General features: G+C 37.8%; 1 protein-coding gene across 1 annotated transcript in view; it reads left to right on the top strand.

Moving 5' to 3' along the window:
- The window catches only part of ddb1 (damage-specific DNA binding protein 1), a 92,052-nt gene extending 69,655 nt beyond the window's left edge, over positions 1–22,397 (top strand). Inside the window, exons 22-26 of the mRNA XM_055229847.1 lie at positions 846–955; positions 10,768–10,937; positions 15,271–15,373; positions 18,214–18,337; positions 20,859–22,397. Coding sequence (XP_055085822.1) covers positions 846–955; positions 10,768–10,937; positions 15,271–15,373; positions 18,214–18,337; positions 20,859–20,942 — 591 coding nt within the window. The 3' untranslated portion in view covers positions 20,943–22,397. The remainder of the gene's footprint in view (positions 1–845; positions 956–10,767; positions 10,938–15,270; positions 15,374–18,213; positions 18,338–20,858) is intronic.
- The last annotated feature ends 862 nt before the right edge of the window (positions 22,398–23,259 follow it).

The following is a 23,259-nucleotide window of genomic DNA, read 5'->3' on the forward strand; positions in this document are numbered from 1 at the left end:
GGATGCACACATTACGGAAAAGTGATGCGATGTTGTTGATGTTAATAGTCATAATATTCTGGTAAAATGATCAAAATTGGACCTCTATGGAGTCTGGCACTGCTTATCCACCATCTGCTGCTCCAAAATTTGAAAAAAATAATCATATTTGCACTAGCCAGGAAACCAACAACATTTGATCAACCTCTAGTTTTTGACCATTAGAATCAAAATTTGGGGATTTTTGGAACTTCTGAATCGAAGTCAGACTGGAGGAAGCCATGTGTTGAATTGTCACTGCCGCTTAACTGATGTAAAACTATAAAGAATATTTACCACAGGACTATTCCACTAAACCAAGTAATTACAAAAACATGAAAACCTGCCATATGCCCTTTAGGTATGTTGTGTTTTGGGGTTTTATTTTGCATTTTTGTTGTGTATCATTTTTGACTCTGGGTCAGTCTAATTTGGCTTTATACTTCTCTTGGATCATTATACACAGTGTTGAGTCAGCCTTGGCTCGGAAGCACAAAATATGGGAAATTGACACGATGGTGATGTTAGTAGTCATAATATTCGGGTAAAATGATTAAAATTGGTCCTCTATGCAGTCCGGCATCGCTTATCCGCCATCTGGTCCTCCAAATTTTGAAAATGTGTATCTACATTGGCCAGGAAGCTGACAACATTCAATCAACCTCTAGTTTTTGGCCATTAGCATCAAAATATGGGGATTTTTAGAACCACCCATTTGGACTTGAAATCAGACTGGAGGAAGCCATGTGTTAAATTGGCACTGAGACACGTCGAATGCAGTAAATGTGTTTATCTAAACGTCTGGCATCTTTATCGTTTGTTCACAGATTGCCCGCGACTTCAACCCGAACTGGATGAGTGCCGTGGAAATCCTGGACGATGACAACTTCCTTGGAGCAGAGAATGCCTTCAACCTGTTTGTGTGCCAGAAGGACAGGTGAGAGGTTGGACTGCAGGGGAGGGATGGGGAGATGTTCAAGAAATAAACAAGAAAACAAGCAGAGGAAAACTAGGGCTGCAAGATTCAAGGTTCTGCATTACACAAAGTTGATTCTTGTGAGCTTTAAGCCGTGTTATGATGTCATTACTTCATCAAAAACATACCTGGAGTTGTGTTTTGTGGAGCGGTAGTTTTTAAGTTAAAAGTTACCTTGAGGGCTGAAATGATCCAAATGAGTCTAATGAAGTTGTATGGAGTTTAAAAACACAGTGGAGCACTTCCTGTATTACCACATGACATCACAAGAGTGTTTTCAGTTTGTGAGAAGAACTCAGCCTAAATATGCAGGGTTTGTGTTTAAAGTACCATAATTTCCTCCACAAACAACAAAATATCCTGTTTTATTCTGCATAAAAACTGCTAATCCTGTAGTTTAAGTCTGTACAAGCATGTTCTGAAAGGTGATTCTTGACAGTTCGTATTTTAGTCTCTTTGTTAATTCTTCTGGATGCAAATCTTGTAATCGCAATGCTTGTCAGAAAAATTGCCGTTAGATATTTTTTCCCAGATCATCCCTAGAAGAAACTTTTTTATCAAAGCCAAAAAAGGCTGTAGGCTTTTTGAAATAACTTTGAAATAATTTTGTAACGTTGATCTCTTATATTGATAGTTTTAGTCAAATATCATTATGTATATGAAAAATTTGTAACTATATTCTTTTTTTTATTGTACTTAACACAACAATAATATTTTACTAGTTGTATTTTCATTTGTTGTCTCTTGCTTTTCAATCCATTTACATTGCTAATTATCACATCAGAATGCAGAATAAAGCCCACAGTTTCATCTTACTGCTAAAGCCAGTGGGAAATAAACCTAAAGACCTCTATGATCTGAATAGCTACCACCAAACTTAAAGCATCTGTCCCCAACCGAGTTTTCTTTTCTCCAGCATCCAAATTTGTGCTTGTGCAAACTTTTGATTGTTAAAAACTTTCTATGTTACCGCTAACTGTGGTAACATCTTGTGTGGAAATTTTATATGCCTAAAAAATGCCCCTAGTGTCAAATAACAGAGCGACAGAATTCTGGAGGATCATGAACTTTGATGAGTTTCCTACATAGGGGGGACTCAGTCAGTAATAACTTTAGTTTGTGTTCTCATTATATGGCAGCCATAAGCATCCCAGATTTTGGTGCTGTTTTTAAACCATAAGGATGTTGTGATGATCAATAAAAGCCACAATAGGTTCTATTTTCCTCCTCCGGCTCAATGAACAGCTTCAGTCACAAAATTGAAATCTTGGGAGCAAACAAAACCTGTGTGGGCATGATGAATGAGAATAGAGTTTAATTTTTGGTTCAGTTACAGTTCAAATGTTAAAGGTGCACTGTGTAACTTTTCTGGTGGAGGGTCTTTCCTTAAAAATGGCTTGCTAAATGTGTACTGTTCATGTACTTACTGTGAACAAGTCGCTTCTCCACAGATCTGAAGTGTAGCTTTGTCTGGTGGTGTTGCAGGCTTGTTTCCATGGAGATAAGTTTAATACCATACTGTGAAACATCCTCCATGGAGACAAAAAATGTTGGTAAAGTTACACACTGCACCTTTAATTTACGGAAAAAAGCTACAGACAATAACGTTTAAAGCCAAAGTTAATTTTAAAGTTTGTAGTGATCCAAAGTTATTCCTCACTTACCTTATGCATTCTCCGCATCCTAATTATTCACAGTGATGAGTTTATAAGCACATTTCACAACTTTCAGAGGCCAGAGCAGTGTTTTACAGTCAAGCAACAACAGGCATGCCAAGGTGCACTTCCTGATTATCAGACAATAAAATGCTTTCTAATTAGATCCAGACATTACACTGCAGACTTATTTTGACCTTAAGAGTTGCCTATACAATATGTCTGTACTGAGGCAAGATGAGTTTTACTCAAATACATGGAAAAAAAAAATCTTTCCCAAGCCCTATTCGAACTCTCCTTATTTAACTGTAAGAATCTGTCCAATGCTCAGCCTGCAAGCCTGCATCATCCATGCTCCCACAGGATAATCCTCCATAAATGTACAAAAGCATGATATAAAACCATACACAACAACTTTATAAACCTGATGCAATGTGCAGTAATTTCATTAGTTGGATTCACACTGATTGTGGTGTGATAACAGTCTGATCAGGGAGATGCCTCAGCGCGGGGAGCAAAGGGAGGGTGAACTCAGTCAAAAACAAAAGTAAAACTTAAAGAAAAAAAAAAGGTTAATACGTTGTTTTCGGTGAATATAGCATTTTCAGGACAATAAAAGGTAACATGGTGATCTAAATGTTATGTGTTAGCAGTTAATACCCCATAGAAGTAAAATATCTCCTCTTTAACCATCGCAGGGATTATACAAAGGCATTTAATAAGATAAAAATGTCACTTAGTTCTGCTTTAAAATGTCCAAAATATAACATAATGATCCACAGGCATCATAGATTATAACTAAATGGCATAAAAACAACGGTGGAGCTGGATTAAGGGTCGGGGGCAAGGGAAGTCTGAGAGTCCGTGTTTGGACCGCTGCCCGTTTGACCCAGCCCCGGATAAGCAGAAGAAAATGGATGGCCTAAAGTACAATAAGTCTTCTTTAAGAATATGATTAGACGCGGCCGAGTGTCTGTACAAGCGTGTCTCTATTTGCACTGAGCAGCTCCACTGATCCCCCCCCGTATGACATGTGCACAGTGAGCCAGAGAAGACAGATGTGGCGTGGGCTGAGGAGTGCTGTGAGAACGCCTCCCTCCATTATGAGAGCCATACGTCAGGCCGGACCGCTCCGCTGACGACCTTTACCTCCGCTTCTCCTCGCTTTCCTCCTCTTTTTATCATGAGCTCTCTATCACGCCGTGACCTTTCGCTGCGCCGTCCCCCGTGTTTTCTCTGGCCTCATCGATCGCCATTGTCCCACTCAAGGCTGTTCTTCTAACAACACACTTTGTACTGATGCAGTTCTCCGTTCTTTCAGACAGTTATCGAATTGCAGTTTTTCAGGCAATCACGGTGCATATATGTAGTACTGTAGGCCTTTAGTCAGTTGGCTGACTGGTGTGTTAGTAGACTAATCATTTTATATTGATTATATGGATTTATGTGGAAGCGCAGCAGACATGAGAGGTTAATAAGTGAGTTTGGTATTTATATGTGAAAGGGCAGATCGAAGGTTTCATAATGCCCTATTTTCTGATCTGTTGTAATGTTGTCTCATCACAAACATACCTGGAGTTGTGTTTTCATTCATTCCCACATGTTTAACACACAGATCCTGCATATTTAGGCTGAGTTATTCTCTCAAACAGACAACACTCTGTTCCACCTTATGATGTCATGTGGTAATACAGGAAGTGCTCCAGTGTGTTTTTAAGCTTCATACAACTTCGCAATTCCTGAAATTATCCAAATGATTCGAATCTCTTCTAAACTCAAGGTAAAAGGTTGCTGTTAACTTGAACTTTGGAGATGTACACAGCCTAATAATGCAGGATTACTCAAACATGAATGAAACAAAAGAACATTCTAACATGTTGCTTAATCTGACAACAGTGAGTTTTGCATAAAATAGGACCTTTAAACTCATGATTCACAAAGTGAATCTGTCTTAATATAAATACGTTGTTTCCTAGTACTTTTTCTGCAGAAATGGTTGTTTTTTTGCATAAACTTCCTGTGCAGGTGTTGTTCTTGCGAGTTCAGTTTGGGTCATATACACAGAGATACACAATAGTTTTTTAGAGCTTTTGCCATGCTTCCTTTTTTAGTCGACTAACTGAACGGCAAGTAACGTTTTTGTTGTATAATTAAGATGTTGTGTTTTGTTTTTTTTATCAAATTGAAATAAAGTAGAAAATAAAGTAAAAATAAGACTATGAAAGATTATTTGTTTTATCAGATTTTGAATTTTAAATGCCGCTGAATTACTCACTTTGAATGTTTGAATTATTTTCTGAATTTTTAAATATAAAGTTTCATTGTGTTTAAAAATTCACCTTTATATTCCGCACATATTTTCAAGTCCTCAAATCCAATAGTCAAAATTCACAGTGAAGAGTCAAGTTGGTATTAAAAAAATCAAGCGATCAATCATATGTGACTGAGGAGGACAGAGGGAAGCTATTTCCTATTGGCCTTTCTCTTCTGTGGGCGGGGCTTATAATCAAGGAATCAAAAAGGTGATGTTTTGATTTGCTTCTGACCAATCAGATTGGTTCCTTACAGCATTTCCTGGTTGTTACTAACTGCTTACTGCTGCTTACTGCTTGTGTTGGCATCTTGGATCTTTGCTGCATATTTTTTCACTGCAAATAATGTATACTTAAAAATTAATCAACTGAAATTTAGAATAAAAATAATTATAATAATTTAAACAAAAATTCAAAGTGAGAAATTCAACAATTTTTAACATTCAAAATCTGATTAAACAAATGATCTTCCACACAAAACTAGGCCACTTCTCCACCTCCCCTCACACACTCTGTTTTCCACCAGCTCCACAGTTCAGGAGCATTATTTATTACTAAACTAGCACAAGTATCCAGTGCATTTCAGACTGTGCGTTGCAGAGGTCTAAACTACAGGGTGAGCAGGTCTATACATAATTACAGCCCATGGGTAATTGGTTCTAGGCAAAGGACTTGATATCACAGCTAATTACACCCATTACAATTTGTTAATTGTGAGTAATTGCGGTTTTTATTCCATTTTGTGTGATCTTTCAAGACCTACAAAGGCCCGCATAAACTCCTTTAAAGTGCATTATGTTGTCATTATGTACTTTTATAGTGGGGCATCCATCATTTGCTTGTCTTCTACAAAGTATGGGGGTAGAACCAATTTGACTGTAAGAAAATCCAGTGCAAGAACACATTAAAATGATTGCTTTAGTTCTGCTGGTTCATTAGTGACACTGACTATATTCACGTTCACACCAGAATCTGATTATGACCTGATGGGTCATGCATGTGGAAGGCATTTTTCTGGCAGTTCAAATAAAGGAGAGCTATTGTCAATTATTTACATTTGTTTAATCACAATTATTGTGCAATTTAGACATGTTTTAGTCCTTGTTAGCATTATGGTTGCTAGGCAACACTTATGTAGTTACCACTGCATAGGTCCCTTCTGCTGCCCATGTCCAACCATGAAGTAAAATTATATCACCAAAATTTTAAAACAAATATATATAATATATGTACGATATTTAGTCAAATGTAAGATATAATTATGTTAATTGTGTTTTGTCAAATCAATAGTCTAAACAGTCATATGCACTTAAAATTGCTGTGCGTAATCAGAGGGACCATGATTAGAGAGAAATTTGATTAGTGTTTATGTGTTATAATAATCTTACAACTTCAGAAACTGGATATTATATTTTGAGTGTGCATGTTACCACAGCCTCTCTGATTGGCCCCTGTTGCTGTGGAAGTTTAAATGCATGGCCTTTTTTCTTTGAAATACAACAAGTATGATTGCACTAAAGGCTCATGGGGGATTTTAACGTGTTCTCTCCAATACATGAAGCAAAGAATCATGGTCTTTTTATCTCTTGACTCATTTAACGTCTCATAGAGCTTACATTTTGATTTCTAAAAATGTATAATATTAAGATTCATATCAGTTTGGTGCCAGCGCTGTGGCATGATAATTTTTAAATCAGCAGTAGTCAACTAGTGCAAATGTTATGCCCAGATTTGGTCATTAAAGAGAGGGTATTATGCAAAATTGATTTTTTTTTTTGCTTTCTACCATGTTATAATGTTGTTCTTTCATCAAAAACATGCCTGAAGAGGTTTTAGATCTATTCATGTTTTTAGATGTCATCCATGCATGGGCTCTATTCAAACTCTCCTTATGGTCAGCTGTAAGATTCTGTCCAATGCTCCTCACACAAGCCAATGTCATTCACGCTCTAACATGACAATTCTCCTTAAATATACAAAAATGTGATACAAAACTGTACACAACAAATTGATAAACCTGATTCAATGTGCAGTAGTTTCATTAGTGGTATGCACACTGATTGTAATGTGATGGGGGGTGTGACTTAGCATGGAGAGCAAAGGGAGGGGCTGCTCAGAGTGTCAGTAATGAAAGTGAAACATATAAAACTCATTGTTTTTGGAACAATAAAAGGTAATATGATTATGTCAATATGTTATGTGTTAGAAATATCCCACAGAAGTAAAGTACCTCCTCTTTAAAGTACATATGACTCATTTCACTAAAACACAGTTTTATCATTAAGATTTGAATATGAATTTTGCCTAGTTTTTAAATTCTGGTGAAGTTTATAATTTTACTTCCTGCTTTGGCACGGGCAGCAGATATTACATACATAACTGTTACTTAGCAACCACGCTCTAATTATTAGACTAACCATAAATGACAACACCATCATTTTGTTAAATGAAGGTTTAAACTGCATAAAAAATTCCTTCCGTATGCGTAAATCGCTCGTGCATTTTGGATGGATTTTTCTGTGTTGATGACATGGGTTGAGGTATTCTGTTTTAGAACTTGGCACTACTTTCTGTATTTATGTACATTTTTTGTACAACCTTTTTTCCCTCAAACCACCAATTAACTGATGCAAAACTATGATAAATATTTACCACAGGGACTATCCCACCAAACCAAGTAGTAATTAGAAAAATATATTAATCTGTCAAATGCATTTTAAACTCTTAGCATTTCCCATAATGTAGGCCCTTGTCACAATAGTTAAATTTCAAACTCAGTTTCAATACTAAGGAATATATTTGATACGCAATACTGATACTAACACTGATACTGATTATGATACCACGATGGTAATACAAAAAAACTTGTAATTTAGACAATAGATTGTGGTTTTTTTTTATAATATAATATTAAATAATAGTACTTTCTTTCACCATTCGGTCATATATCTGTGTAATCCCTCAGTCGTCCAGGTAGATTCCATGGGCATATACTATGTGGTATTATACTTGTTCTGATACAGCTCAAGATCATAAAGTTGTTCAGAAAAGGTTCATTTCTGTCCTGTGAATGTGACTTTTTTGTATCGATACCTGCTCAAGTGAGTATCTAGTTTCGATACTAGTTTTAGTAATTAGTATCTGATTTTGGATACTCTTGACAGCCCTAATAGGCCCTTTTAATCTCGCCATGCAGTTCTCAAGGTAACTTAGGACGTGTTGGGAAAGACAAAGAAAGTTTGGTGGTACTCTTAAAATCCTAACTGAGTCCATCTCCGAGCACAGCAGCCGCTCAGAGCTAATACATGCAGAGGCCGTCGCTGTGATGCGTCTTCTGGAGTTCTCCCATCACTTTTCTGTCTGATGTCTCATTTCCTCACTCTTTAATCCTGTGGAGGCCTAGAGTTCATACACAACACATGAATCATTTATCAGCAGGGGCTCATCTTAAAGAGTTATAAAAATGTATTTTTGTCTTGACCAATATTTTTTGTATACTGTGCTTCGTGTTGAGCTGATGTGAGTGGTGGGCTTCTTAACTGTAGGGTTGGTAAAAGTATCTAAAATCAGATACTAATTGATACTAAAACTAGTATTGAAACTAGATACTCAGCTAAGCAGTTATTGATACTAAAAAAGTCACAGGACAGAAATGAACCTTTGTTGATTACCTTTAGAATGATCTTGAGTAGAGATAGACTCATATGGGTTTTTCTTCTAACCCTAACCTTAACTAAAAAAAAAGTATAGTATAAATAGTAATTAAACTCACAAATTAACTGTCTCAGTGTAATTAAATAAATTATACAATTTTATTTAAAGGCCACATTAAACTTTTTAAAACACAAAAAGTACAAAAAAAATGAATTGAAAGTGCCCACTTCTGCTCCCATTGTCACAAGGACGCTGCAAATATTGGGCTGGGTGAAATGTTCCATATTGGATTAGACATATGTCGAAAAAATAAGTTTTAAAGTTAATAATTGTCAAAAATGAACTTTTTAACAATGTTTCCTATTTATTTAAAGAAAAGGCTAACTAAGCCTCATTATTACTGTTAATGTATTAAAACTGTACTGTGTGCTAAGAGAGGCTGTTTTATGATTTCAAAAGAATTAATATTTATGTGTCTCCTGTGCCAGCATATTTCCAGAGAAACAAGTGGAATACACTTTAGTTAATTTCTTCTCAAATAAATTATAAAATTAACCAGACACTTTTATGTGAATGAAGACACACATTAGCCTATGCAGAGAAATCTGCATAGACTAATGCTGAACTGCTTATGTTTCCCCATTGACTGTATAGGGACGGTACGGTGTCTTTCCACTGCATAAAGTGATCCATACTGCCCAGTTTTAGTGGTTCAAAGCAGACCACTGAAGGTACTACCTTCCAAAGGCGTCTGGAACACTTGGGACCTAGGACTGGCTCACGGAGGTGGTGCTAGTCGTGGACCCACACAGTCATTGGAGGACCAGCAGCCTGCTAGTGTTGCGGCTCCCTCCAGCTGAATTACATTCCCATGCTCCTGGTGCGACTCTGGGTTCAGGGGCAGGGCTGGCTCTGCTGCATGAACAACTGACATCGCCTCAACATAACTAATATTAACTTAAGTAAAATCTAAATTGTCCGTAAATTATACCCTCATAAGGCTGATCTTAACGAATCACAATGAGACATTTTGTGGCGCTGTGGGATGAGGCTGAAGCTGCTCTATGTATTTGAGCAAAATGTGTCTTGCCCCAGTATAGATATATTGTATAAGCAGCTCTTCAGATCAATATATGTCCAAAGTGTTTTAAAAAATCAGAAAGTGTGCATTAGCCTGCTATTTTTTGTTAGCATTACCGTGATGCCAAAACTCCTCTCTGAAAGTTGGGAAATGCTCTTATAAAGTGTACGAGGTGTCCTTTTTACGAAGACCGATGTGATTGGTCTAAAAATATCCACACTAAAAACTTCACCCCTGTTTATAATCAGAAACACCTAGTTGTAATCAGGATGATTTGATATCACCAACTACTTGACATTTAAGTGTCCACTGAAGGCAGTACAAACTTAGATGTTGGCTTTTTTTGGCCAGAAACCTGTAAATTGACCTAGTCTGCACTCAAGCGGACAAACACTAACTAGGAACAGATAGAAACACCACTCACAGTTAGCAGTAGTTAGTAGCGAAATAAGTTCACAAATAAATTACACAATATAGGTCAATCCTTTAGTAATAATTTGAGAGGAATTGGAATTTATCCCTAAAATAACACGGGATTGATTTCGTAAGGACTTAAACTTTTGTAAGATATTCCTCCATATTTTATCCTCTGACTCAGTGCTTGTTTTTGCTGCGCGGTATAAACACGTCCCTGCTGTCTGCTCTGCTCTCCCTATTCCCTGATCCTTCAAAACAACACCGTTTGACACTATCTTGTAGACGATACATCACCTACCTTGAATTATTGGTTTGGGGTAAATTTAAATATGAAACCCCAACAGAAAAAAGGTTGAATTTATACTAAAGTTCTCTGACAAGTGTGTGTGTTTGGCCCGTGACTCAGTGCTTGTTTTTGCTTTTTGTTTTTGCGTGGTGTAAACATGCTCTCACTGTCTGCTCGCCCCCTCTACTCGCTCTCTTCTTTTTCTCCTGTTTCTCCTCTCCTTTCACTCTTTCTCCTCTTTTCCTCTTTTCTTTTTCCCTTTCCCTCTACTCTCTTCTCTCTCCTCTTTCGTCCTTATCTCTCTGTAGTCTCTCCTCCCGCTCTCTCCCTCTCTCCTAATGATGTTTCGTCTCTGTTCTCGTCCCCAGTGCGGCCACCACAGACGAGGAAAGGCAGCACCTACAGGAGGTCGGGGTCTTCCACTTGGGCGAGTTTGTGAATGTGTTCTGTCACGGCTCGCTGGTGCTGCAGAACCTGGGCGAGAGCTCCACCCCCACTCAGGGCTCCGTTCTCTTTGGGACAGTCAACGGCATGATCGGTAAACACACACCTGTAAAATGTTATGCTATGTTATGGGAGGGACAGTGTTTGTGAAAGAATTCTCTTCAAAACTGACCATAGTTTACGATGGATTCACGCCATAAACTGCACTATGTAACTATATAATGCTTAAAGAGGAGGTATTATGCATTTTTTCAGGGTTTTACCATGTTTTAACATAGTTCCCTCATCAAAAACAAGCCTGAAGAGGTTTTAGATGTCATCCATGTATGTTTTAGTAATTTAGCGATCTCTCCAAGGCCCTATTCAAACCCTCCTTATGGTTAGCGGTTTTTGTCCAATGCTCCGCCCACAAGCCCACATCATCCATCATCCTACACGACAATTCTCCATAAATATACAAAATCATGATACAAAACTGTACGACAAACCTCATGTAATGTGCAGTGGTAGCGCTCTGAAAAGGGACTCACAGTGACAAAAACAAAAATGAAACTTATAAAACATGTTAATATGTTGTTTTTAGCGAATATACCATATAAAAGCTGTTATGGTGATCTCTGTTAGCGCTTAGTAACCAATTACCCCTCCCCCCCTTACAGCCAATAATAGAACAAACTATATTCAGTGGGATATTTGTTGAAGTAATACAGTCTATTTTGTTCATGAAAATAAAATTAAAACATATTTTAAAGAAGAGAATTATATCGAAAATCATGATCAGCCAATAAAAGGGGGGAAAAAACATGGATTATTCTCACTAAATTTTTATATAATAATCTTTTTAGTTAATGGGAAAATGTCTTGTCTCAAATAATTTTGTTTTTTACAGCCGCCCTCTAGAGTGATGGGCATTGTAAACTTTACAATGCTAAAGATTGAAAGAATATTTTTGTGTGCCAAAACTCTGAGCTTCTACACTAATTAACCATCCAGCATAGACACCCCTCTCTTTTGTCGGTTTTGCACAACGGGAGATTTCCAAATTAAACTGTCACTTGTTTATGATGGGATTTGCAGGGGTAGCAAGCAGGGCAACGTGTGAGCTCAAAATGAAACCAAAACATAGCTCAGAGTTGTAGTTAATGAACTTAAGTAGCATTGATTCAATGTTTTGTTTACTCATGAATAGTTAACCTGTGTGTGGCTGTCTGGACTGTGCCTCTGTGCTGCCCCCTATCTCCACATGTCCACTAGGTCTAGGACTAATTACTCCCACAGCGAACTTGTCTTGAGGTCATTTGTTGTGAAGTAATGTTCCGCCTTCACAAAGTCTAAACACAGAGAGGAGTGGATGCTCTACGCCTCATTACGCCGCTTTAAACCACAGCGCTGTAATAATGGCAGTGATGAACAGCCAGGCAAAGAGCTCATTTAAAGTGTGGGCTCGGGGAGGCCTGATACTGTCAACACGAGAGATGTCTTTATGCACTCAAAGACTACATGATGGATACTGCTGGAGTGTTCTTAAAGTAAATAAAAGGACATGACAAGATGAACATGAACTTAAAGTGGATCTATTATGCGAAATCGACTTTTCAGAGCTTTTAACCACGTTATAGTTGTTTCCCTTTGCATTTATCCTCTCGAAGTTGTTTAGAGTTTAGAGTGATAAATGCATGTTTGAGTAATCGTTATACTCCTGTATTCAAGACGTCATTGCTGTCGGTATGTGTCCACTGCTCTGTACTTACTTCGTTCTCAAATTTTATTTTCTTAGTCTGATGTGACATTATTGCGTAGTAATGCACTAGTGTGATGTGCAGCTTGTCCGTAGGAGGTGCCAACAACTGTACGGCTCTATGTTGTCATGATGTTTACGGTGACGTCGGCTCCCATTGGCCACCACAGTTTTCTAACTTGGAAATCAGTGGACTTGTTTTAGATCAATATTACAATTTAAAATGTTCAAATTATAAAATGATGATCCACTGGTGTCATAGATTATAACTACATAGCAAACACAAGCACAATAGCTCTATTCTTCAATATCTTTTGCCAACAGCCAGCACGGCTGTGGCAAGGGTCTTAGACAGGACTTGGTTTTTAAGATTTCTGTACAGTAGATGAATGTTACTGAGTGCTTCACTTAAGAAGAATTATATGTGTTACTTCTCTGGAGGTATCTTAAATCTGAAAATAAAAAATAAAATTAAACAGTAGTAGGCAGTCATCTGATTTTTATAGGAGAACTGTTAGACATAAATCCATTGCATTGATTTCCACATGTGCTGTATCTATGGGCTTGAGTGCGCGGCTCTGCTCGCTCTGTGTATACATGGCTGCTCTTTGTGAGTGGACGAGAGAGCAGCAGGCGGAGGGTCGGGGTGATCGGCTGCTGGTGTGTGTGCTATGTGAAGTGCATTGTGGGAAATATACTGAGCAGGGTACGGACAAGTCTCCTCAGATGCACCCTCAGTAAAACGGGAAGTGTAAGTTCACATCTGTGGATTTCCAGTGGACTTGCTGAGAAGTGGACTTTGAAATGGAACATCAATTAAGAAGCGGCCCAGATGAGGGGAGGGAGGGGCCTGGTGAGGAGAGGGGACCAGGTTTAAGTCATATATATAATTACATACATATAATACGTACATATAATTTAATATGTGCATTTTTCATCAAATTTAAATACATGTTTTGCCTTAATAGTTTTTTAAATGATCTTTCCAGTTCATCATATTTGTGACTTCATCATGAAGCTCTGCAGCACTGTCAACAAAGCAAAGGGTGGATACTTAGAGGAATCAAAAAATAAAACATTTAGATTTTTTTCTTGGCTACATAATTCCATACATTGGATGTCTTCAGTCTGTATTTACAATGTAGAAAGTATTAAAAAAAAAACATTGAATGAGGAAAACTAAAATGTCTTTTAGTTCTTGAGATGTCATTACTCTATGATTAAACACAGTAAGTATGTGCTTAAAAATGTAAAGGGTTCAAATGAAAAAAAATCTGGAATGTTCAACACGATTAAAAATTTGGTTACATTCCAAACACTTTGGGTTTTTTTCTGTTTTTGACACTGAACTGTGAGACCACCTTGTATTATTTTTGATTCAAATATATTTTTCATAAACAGAAAGTGCAATGTCGGGTAAAACATGCTCTTAAAGTCAAGTCTTTTATAAAACACTTCTTGAAATTGGATTATTGGTAATTCTTGTAGTTTTTATATCTAACCACTCAAACCACTTCACGTGCCAAACATAATTTCATCTTTATATATTTTTTCTTCTTCTTAAGCCGGTGCAATTTGAATCAATATTTTTCATCTAGTCAGGTTGGACAAAAAAACAGCTTCTCTCTATCAGCCCTTCTTCTCGTGGGCAGGTCCCTCAGTTACGGCTCCGGTGTCTAATGCGGGTAAAAGATTTTGGAGTGCTGCTGAATTATTGAATCCCACAAATGAGCCATGTTTCCACAGAGCCGGTCCCAGCACAGAGGCAGCATCAGACTGGGATTAGGAGCTGAGCGGCCACACCACTAAGATCTGAACTTATTCTCTTGGAGTCACCGTACACTATTCTGATCTTTGTGACCAGTGTTTTGGATTCACTTTCATGTTATAGAGTAGCTTCCTTATCAAATTAATTCACCCAAGTTTAAGTGATTCCTTCACCAAACAAGGGATTTAGCTGCATGCTGATAATGTCTTTTCAAAACTCCCCACTGCATTGGCTAGAGATCCTAGAAATTCCTCTAGTAAGAGTAAAAATGTATGACTAAAGTGCAGCGATAATTGTAAGAGTTAGGTGGGTGTAATATCATTTACAAGGCATTATTAAAATCTTTAGTTTCTTTTTCATTTTTTACGCTCTGAGTCTCCCCTCCCTTTGCTCCCCGCGCTAAATCTCTCTCCCTTCAGAGCTCTATCACAATACAATCAGCGTGGACACAATCTTAGTTATCAGTAAAGAGGGTTCGAATACTATTATAACATGGTAGAAATCTCAGAAAAGTCAATTCATACCCCTTCATGAAATAATGCACATTTTCGTAATAGACTAGAAATCATGAGACACAAGAAACACAAATGTTCAAGTCATCCAATGTATATCAACAGCTTTTTGTGGTTTATAGACTCCTTGGACTGGGAATAGTGACAAAAACTACAGCTATTAAAACGCACACACACTGACCAGTCAAGAAGCCTTTTAAATCTAGTTTGATACAATTTATTTACCATTTTCCTCTTTCATTTTATCTTTGCATTGTACAAATACTGAAAGTGCAAAAAGTATAAAAGCCTGCACAATCGGCTAATCCTTTTGGAAGGAACCACTTGAGTGTTGAAGAATCGGGGACTGATTTCCCCATGTGGACCAAAAGCATAACTGATCCTTCTGTTTTGTTTTTGTGTGTTTTAGGCCTGGTGACGTCTTTATCCGAGGGCTGGTACAGTCTGCTGCTTGACCTGCAAAACCGCCTCAACAAAGTTATAAAGAGCGTGGGCAAAATCGAACACAGCTTATATCCTTTACCATGGCAACGGTTAACACACATAATATGCACGATACATCAACTGTGTACTACTGTGTTGAACTACACTATTCACCAAAAATTAAATATTAACTTATTTAAATGTATTATGTAGCTTTTAATTTTACGCAGAACCAAAATGATCTGTTTAAAGGTGCATTGTGTAACTTCTCTTGCTCCATAATATGATATAGTCTTGTGTACTAGCCTAGTGGTGTATTTGCTTGAAATGGGTGGCATCATATATTTGTATTGGGTCAACCTTTCATTGTATGGGGAATTTAAAACAAAAATCCAGCTGCAATATTTGAGTAATGGTCAGTAGGGTTGTCAAAAGTATTGAAAATCAGATACTAATAATAATTAACTAGTATCGATCTAGATACTGACTTAAGCAGGTAAAAGTCACATTCACAGGACAGAAATGGACATGAATAGCTTTAGAATGATAATGAGGTGTATCAGCACAAATATAAGATCACATAGACTAGTATACACCCATGGACCACTATGGAACCTTCCTGGACGATTTAGGGATTACACCACATGGTAAAAGAAACCACTGTGATTTAATATTGGAAATTACATTCTATTGTTTTTTATTATCACTGTGGTACCAGAATCGGTATTGAGTATCAAAATCAACATTGACATTTTAGTATTGTGACAACACTACAGGGAGCCTTTAGATTTGAAGTCTGTAGTGGTAAACAAATACAATAATCTCATGCATTTCAGAACATGTTTGTAGAAGTCTAAACTACAGGGTTAGCAGCTTTTAATAAGACCCTAGGGAGTGATTTTGCTGTTTCAATTTTACATAACTTCTTTGCGGTTTGCTTTGTTGACTATCTGTGTCGCAAATTCAACGTTATTGCAATTAATCTGGCTGCATTAGCGCTAACGTTTGTGCCCACTACAAACAAAATGTATGCTTTCATAATAGTAATGCCTTTCTAAGTACTTGATAGCCTTTTCCACAACCATTTGCCTGATTGAAAATGACTAGGGACCATGGGAGAAATTGGGCCACCGTGAACCAATTAGCGTAGCAGCTGTTCCCAGTCATTTCATTCAAAAGTTAATTATTTCCCCGTAAAATGTTTGGGTAGACGGACTACTTACTCATGCGCTTGTTTAACGGAAAGTCATTTAGCAAAGGAAGCAAGCAAAACGCGGCTCTGTTGTTTTTAATTGTTGTTTGATAGCGGGCTACACTTAATATATTGAGACTAATTCATCAAGAGATAATTAGACTTTGCGCAGTACTAATAAGAAAATGTTTTATGTGGGAAAGACGTTGCTCAAATATAATGACGTAAACCATGTTTTCGTGAATAGTCTATCCTGTCATATGCACTTTAAATCCTTAGGTCCCATATTGCACTATTCCCTGATCTGTTATAATGTTTTTTCCTCATCACAAACATGGACCTGGAGTTGTGTTAGTTTCATTCACACATGTTTATCACAGAAACCCTGCATATTTACGCTGACTTCTCCCAAACTGAAAACACTCCGCTCCACCTTGTGATGTCATGTGGTAATACAGAAAGTGCTCGACTGTGTTTTTAAACTCCATACACCTGCACTAGAATCATTTGGTTAATTTCAGCCCCTGGAATGTCCAGTCTCTACTGAACAAAAGGTAAAAGGTAGCTGTTGACTTGAAAACTACCACTACATGACATCACATGGTGGAACTGAGCATTTTGAGCTTTAGAGATGTAGACAGACTAATAATAATGGGTTACTCAAACGTGTGAATGAAGCAAAACACAACTCCTGGTATGTTTTTGATGAGATAACAGCATTATAACATGGCTTAAAGCTCACAAGAGTCACTTTTGTGTTTTGTACCTTTAACAAAAGCAGGTTCAATCAAATACCCAGACAGATTTATCTGTCAATGCTAGCTAGGTACTTTTGATCTTGATCATGGTTCAAGATGGCCCAATTGATCATAGACAAAATTTTGTAGAGTAAAATTAAGTAATTATACCACCATAACCTCAGTAACGTCACATTGCATTATGATACAGACAGAAATTAATGTACCAAGCGTATTAAAGATGCAAAGGGTGAGTCAAAACTATGTAAAATGCACCCGTCTGATTGATCTGCTGTATTAACCACCATATGTTACCGTGTGTTTCAACATGTGGCCTTTGATTAAAAGGTTTGGACGCCCCTGTTTTAGTTCTTCAGTCAATTAATCTGTCCCTGGTGTCTTAGTCGACTAAATAATTTATAAGACGATTACTTAGTTTACTGGAATTTTAAAGGGTTTGTATACAGAACAATAGAAAGGAGAGGACATATAATGAGTTACCTGGAGTTTTGAGAGAGTCTCTGAAGCTGAAGTCCTTTTTCATATGAAGACGCTGTTTACTGCCATTTGTGCGTGAACTTGTGGCGCAATGTCGGTCACTAATGTAGTCAAATAATATAACCCTTTCCAGATTGATAAATGTGTAGAACTCAATACAGAGGGCTACACATTTTGGTCTGGTGCTTGCGAGATTACAAATGATCGGGATTCTGAATCATTTTGAGACCTTTTGCCACTACAGCCCTACTGCACATTGCACTCTCTACTACAACTTCACATTAGACAGAAAAAATGACCTTTATTGAATGTTTGCGTGGGTGGGTGAGGATTGCAAACTTAGCAGCGTATTTACATTATTAGTCACACCTATGACATCCCCCTTTAGCAGAATGGAGAGCCCGGCACTGCAGTTCCTTTTCAGAGCTGATGATACATGCGCTCTGACCGCTGTAGTGGGAGGCTGCCATATTTTGTCGGTTTTCCTTGACGCTCTTTGCACCTGGAGGTCTTTCCACACGGAGAGGAAGACGGAGCAGGCCACAGGCTTCATCGACGGAGACCTCATTGAGAGCTTCCTGGACCTGGGCCGCGCCAAGATGCAGGAGGTGGTCAGCACGCTACAGGTGAGGGGAGGACTCTACACACGTATTAAAGGGCTTATATTACACTATTTTCTGATCTATGTTATAATGTTCATTCCTAATCAGAAACAGACCTGGAGTTGTGTTTTGTTTCATTCACATGTTTAAAACACAAACCCTGCATCTTTAAGCTGAGTTCTTCCCTCAAACAGAAAATACTGTTCCTCCTTGTGATGTCATGTGGTAATACAGGAAGTTCGCCACCATGTTTTTAACCCCATATACCTTCATTCGATTCATTTGGATAATTTCAGCCCCGTAATTGTCAATCTCTACAGAACAAAAGGTAAAAGTTCATAACATCATAATGTGGAACACAACATTTTGAGCTATGGAGCTGTAGACAGACTAATAAAGAGTTACTCAAACCAGGAGTTACTCATGAGTGACTGGAACAAAACACAACTCTGAGTATGTTTTTGAGGAGGTAACAACATCATAAAATGGCTTAAAGCTCCCAGGAGTCAATTTTGCGCAATATAGTATCCTTAAACTTTATAGAGATGAGACAAGATAAGAGCAACTTTATTTGAACCATAATGGGGAAAGTGCAAGGCAATGACCTCTCCATGCAGTCAAGCAGGATTTTTTTAGGCCAGTGTTTCTCAAATAGTGGAATACAGGCCGTCTCTGAGCTACATTATCCCTGGTTTAGTCTGATTTTAGACCTGATTTAGTCTCAAGACCATGTTTTGCCCTAATTTAGACCTGATATAGTCCTGGCTTAGATCTGGTGGTGCTTGGAAAGGAAAATAATATCTTGGGTGGTACTTGGTGCGAGAAGAGGACCACTGATGGGCAATAATTGACTTTTTTATATATGATATTAAAGATTAATTCAGTCAGGATGCCGTGAGTTTTGTCTCTAGTCTAGTCTTTGGTTGTGGACTTCTGAATCTGTCTGTGAAAACATATCATCTTATATTTGATCAAACTTAAATGATATCATTAACTTTAAAGCGATAAAATAATATAAATCCATGTATTTGAGCAAAATCTGTCTTGCCCCAGTACAGATATATTGAGGCTCTTGAGGCCAACATAATTCTGCTGTTTACTGTCCGAGAATCAGGAAGTGTGCCATTACCATGCTAGTTGTTGTTAGCATTACTTTGCCGATAAAATTTCGCTCTACTCTTTGAAAGCTGTGAACGCGCCTATAAAGGCATCACTGTGAATAATTATAGGATGTTTACGTTTACGTTTAAAATGAACTTGTTCTGTTTTTAAGAAGTAAAATCCAGTACAGCACCTTTTAATATTAACCAGACAACCTTCAGAGACATTTGTCAGAGTTTCCTTGATAAATACTATTATTTGATAAAAGCCTCATCTTAAAACACAGTTCCTGTTAAACTTCAAACTCTTGGTGTTATCAAAAATCAATAGGAAAAACGTTCTTGGGGAGGAATTCAAATTTGGAAATTCAAATTCAATCAGAGTAGAATCACTTGTAACACTTGAACTAAAACAATCTTTTGCCACAAATTACTAGTCTTCCCACTGGGGTTATTCCCATTTAGAGAATACCATTGTTCTCTTGTCTGTTAATACTGAATAAACTTGAATAACTCCCTGTAGTTTAGAAATGACTTGGGCCTACTGCTGTTGCCTGCTACTACAAGGAACAAATATAAATCTGTTTGCCCTCACTGATTCCTGATTACAAATTACTCATGAATTTACGAAGGAATAAGTTTGTTCTGTCAGATGAAAATAGTGTTAACCTGTAACAAAAAGACCCAAATAGACAAAAAAAAAATAGCAAGTAGCGATAGTGTGCATATTTGGGATGAATACATTGAGGCTGCGCATTACATTTTTCATTCCCTCCCACTATCACTGTTGTCTAACACTGAACTTGGTGGTGAGGAGGTGATTGAGAGGCTGAGGAAGGGTATGGTTTTGCTGCTGTAGTCACGGGTTGCAGTGTGTTGCTGAAATGGCTGGAAGACAGATGGGAAAGTGTATTTCTAGAGCTGAGTTGAGGTGATTGGTTGAGAAGAAAAGGTAGCAATGCCGAGATCTACATGTAGTTGATGCTCTGTCACTTTTAGTTTATATTTAATCTTTTTTATCTTCATATAACGTTGCCAATTTGTACCGTGCTTTATATTTCATTTATTAGATGAAAATACAGAACAGTGCAGGTTAATTTTAAACTTGAATTCAATTGGTAAAATGTAAATGTGCTTATAAAAGTGTTATGACAAACCAATCAGTTTTGTCCACTTACCTTAATGTTCTCTCCCTCTCTCTTTAACTCTCTCTCTTTTTTCCTGCCTCTCCCCTTCTGCTGTTCTCTCTTTCCCTTCCTCTCTCTTTCTCTCTTTCCCCCATTCTCTCTCATCTCCCTCCTTCCTTCCTCTCCCCCTCCCACATTCTGTCTTTCTCTCTCCCACCCCCGACCTCTCTCTTTCACCCTCCATCCCCCTCTCTTTCTCCCCCTCGCCTCCATTCCTCCCTTCATCCCTCCCTCATTCCCTCTCTCTCCCTCTCTCAGATTGACGACGGCAGCGGGATGAAGCGTGAAGCCACGGTGGACGAGGTCATCAAGATCGTGGAGGAGCTGACCAGGATCCACTAGCCCCGCCCCCTCCGAACCAACCAATCACAGCCCTCCCCCACCCGCCTTCTGCTTCCTCCTCCTCCCCCACCCACCCCCCTCACGCCTTCCTGACAGACTATGACGATGAATGGGCTACACCTGATGAACTGTAAATAATAAATAAAATACAAAATGACACGACCGTCCTTCTGGCTCCAGTGATCGTGTCGATTGTGGCTACGTTTTAAAATTTGAAAATTGTCAGATGGAGCGCAGAGGTGATATGGGTGAGGTATTGTTTTTTAAAGAAATGTCAACAAATTCACAAATGTTGAACCTGGTTGTAGTTTTTAGGGTTTACAAACTGGCTATACAAAGCTTGCTATAGAGTTGTTAAGTGTGATGTCAATTGTGGGTCCAAGACGGGCAGAATTGCGGCAAAAAAAACAAAACAAAGCTAGAACAGCTGTTAAGTTTCTGATTGGACCCAGAGGTGACATTATCACTTAACAACAAATCTTGTGACTGGAGGCATCTGCTAGAATTCATAACAGTTTGATTGAAAAATACAACTTTTGGAAGAAATTGGAAAATAAATTGTAATTTTGTAGAGCACTTGAACTTTTTTTTATTTAATTTTTGTTATCAACCAAGTCAAAACATCTGCAAGTTCACATCCAGTAGAATTTGCTTTTAAAATTTAATGTTACTAATGTTTTGACCGATATCTCTTGGTTTGTTTTTTTTCAGTGACACATGTGAAATGATCATTTATAAATTAAATCAAATTTATCTCACCTCAGATTAACAGTTTAGTTTCCTTTCATTGATTCTGCAGAAATGTTTTGTTACGATACGGATGAACCAAGGATGTCCCTGATTGGCTAATCCACCTGTCAATCATGCCTATTTGAAAACGGGGACTAGACTCGCATCTTCGTTAAGTATTGAAGTGTGTATTCTGGATCCCAGGCAACCATATCTCTATAATAACTGGGCCTATCCGCTTGAAACAAAAACACAAAGTTTGGCACAAAGTTTAATGTCTTTCATCATCATTTAATCAAATAGGCATGATTGGTGTGAGCTGTAACAACCAACCTTAACTTAAAAACAATAAATTACCCATAGAACAATACTGGCCTGTGCCCTCCATGTGAAATTTGAAAATTGTTGAAAATGAACACAACCTATTGCTGAGACCCAGAGGTTTTCTGAGCTGCGGGGCATGGTCTCCTAGCCTCTTGATTGGACTGCTAAAGACCAAACTTCCGGTCTAAGTGTGCGTGTGGAATAATGTCGGAATAATATTTGTCCACCTGTACAAGCCCATCTGTGAGCGTTCCAACCAGTTTCTAGGGAGAGATTTTCCAGATCTGTCTGGAGAAATGTGAAAAGTTTGAAAATGAGGATGAAAAAAACAAAACAGATTTATAGCTATTTTGTCTTTGTGATGTTTTCTGTTTATTTGAATAAACTGCTTTAGTACTGTTACCTGTCTGCTCTTGTTATTATTTAAAGGTCCTATATTAAGCTAAGTTGACTCTTGTGACCTTTAAACCATGTTAGAATGTTATTACCTCATCAAAAACATATCCGGAGTTGTGTTTTATTTCATTCACACATATTTGAGTAACTGCATTATTGAGCTGTCTGCATTTAAAAGCTCAAAAAGCTCTGTTTCACCTTGTGAGGTCATCAAGTGGGAGTTTTAACCTCTGTTTTATCCTCAAGTGAACTGATTTACACTAGAATAACCATAAATTGTGCCATTTTAAAAAATATTTTTGTTTTACCTTTTGTTTAGTTGAGATTGCCACAGAAAGTCTAGAATATCCTGTGATGCACTGAGGAGTGAATTATTTTCAATTAAACTAAAACAAGATTCAAGGTTTTATTGTCATTGTCATAGAAAACAATTGCATTTGCAGCACCAGGCAAAGCGCGTTTATTTGTATAGCACAATTTGTACACGAAGTAATTCAAAGTGCTTTACAGAATGAGAAAAGTTACAATACAAACAAATCAAAACATAAATAATTACAAATAATCACCATAAAATTAACATTAAAACATAAGAGTGTAGAATAAAAAACCTTTCAGTCAAATGCACAGCTAATCAGAACTGTTTTGAGCCTGGATTTAAACATTGTCAAAGTAGAGGCCGTTCTCACATCTTCAGGAAGATTGTGCCAGGTTTTAGCTGCATAAAAATGAAATGCTGATTCCCCATGTTTAGTCCTGACTCTGGACACCAGCAGGAGGCCGGTCCCTCAAGTCCTCAGAGTGTGAGATGGTTCGGAGATGTACTTTGGTATTAGCCCATGGAGAGACTTGTACACAAGCAGAGCTGGTT

This window comes from Periophthalmus magnuspinnatus, chromosome 3, assembly GCF_009829125.3.
Source record: "Periophthalmus magnuspinnatus isolate fPerMag1 chromosome 3, fPerMag1.2.pri, whole genome shotgun sequence".
Lineage (NCBI taxonomy): Eukaryota > Metazoa > Chordata > Actinopteri > Gobiiformes > Gobiidae > Periophthalmus > Periophthalmus magnuspinnatus.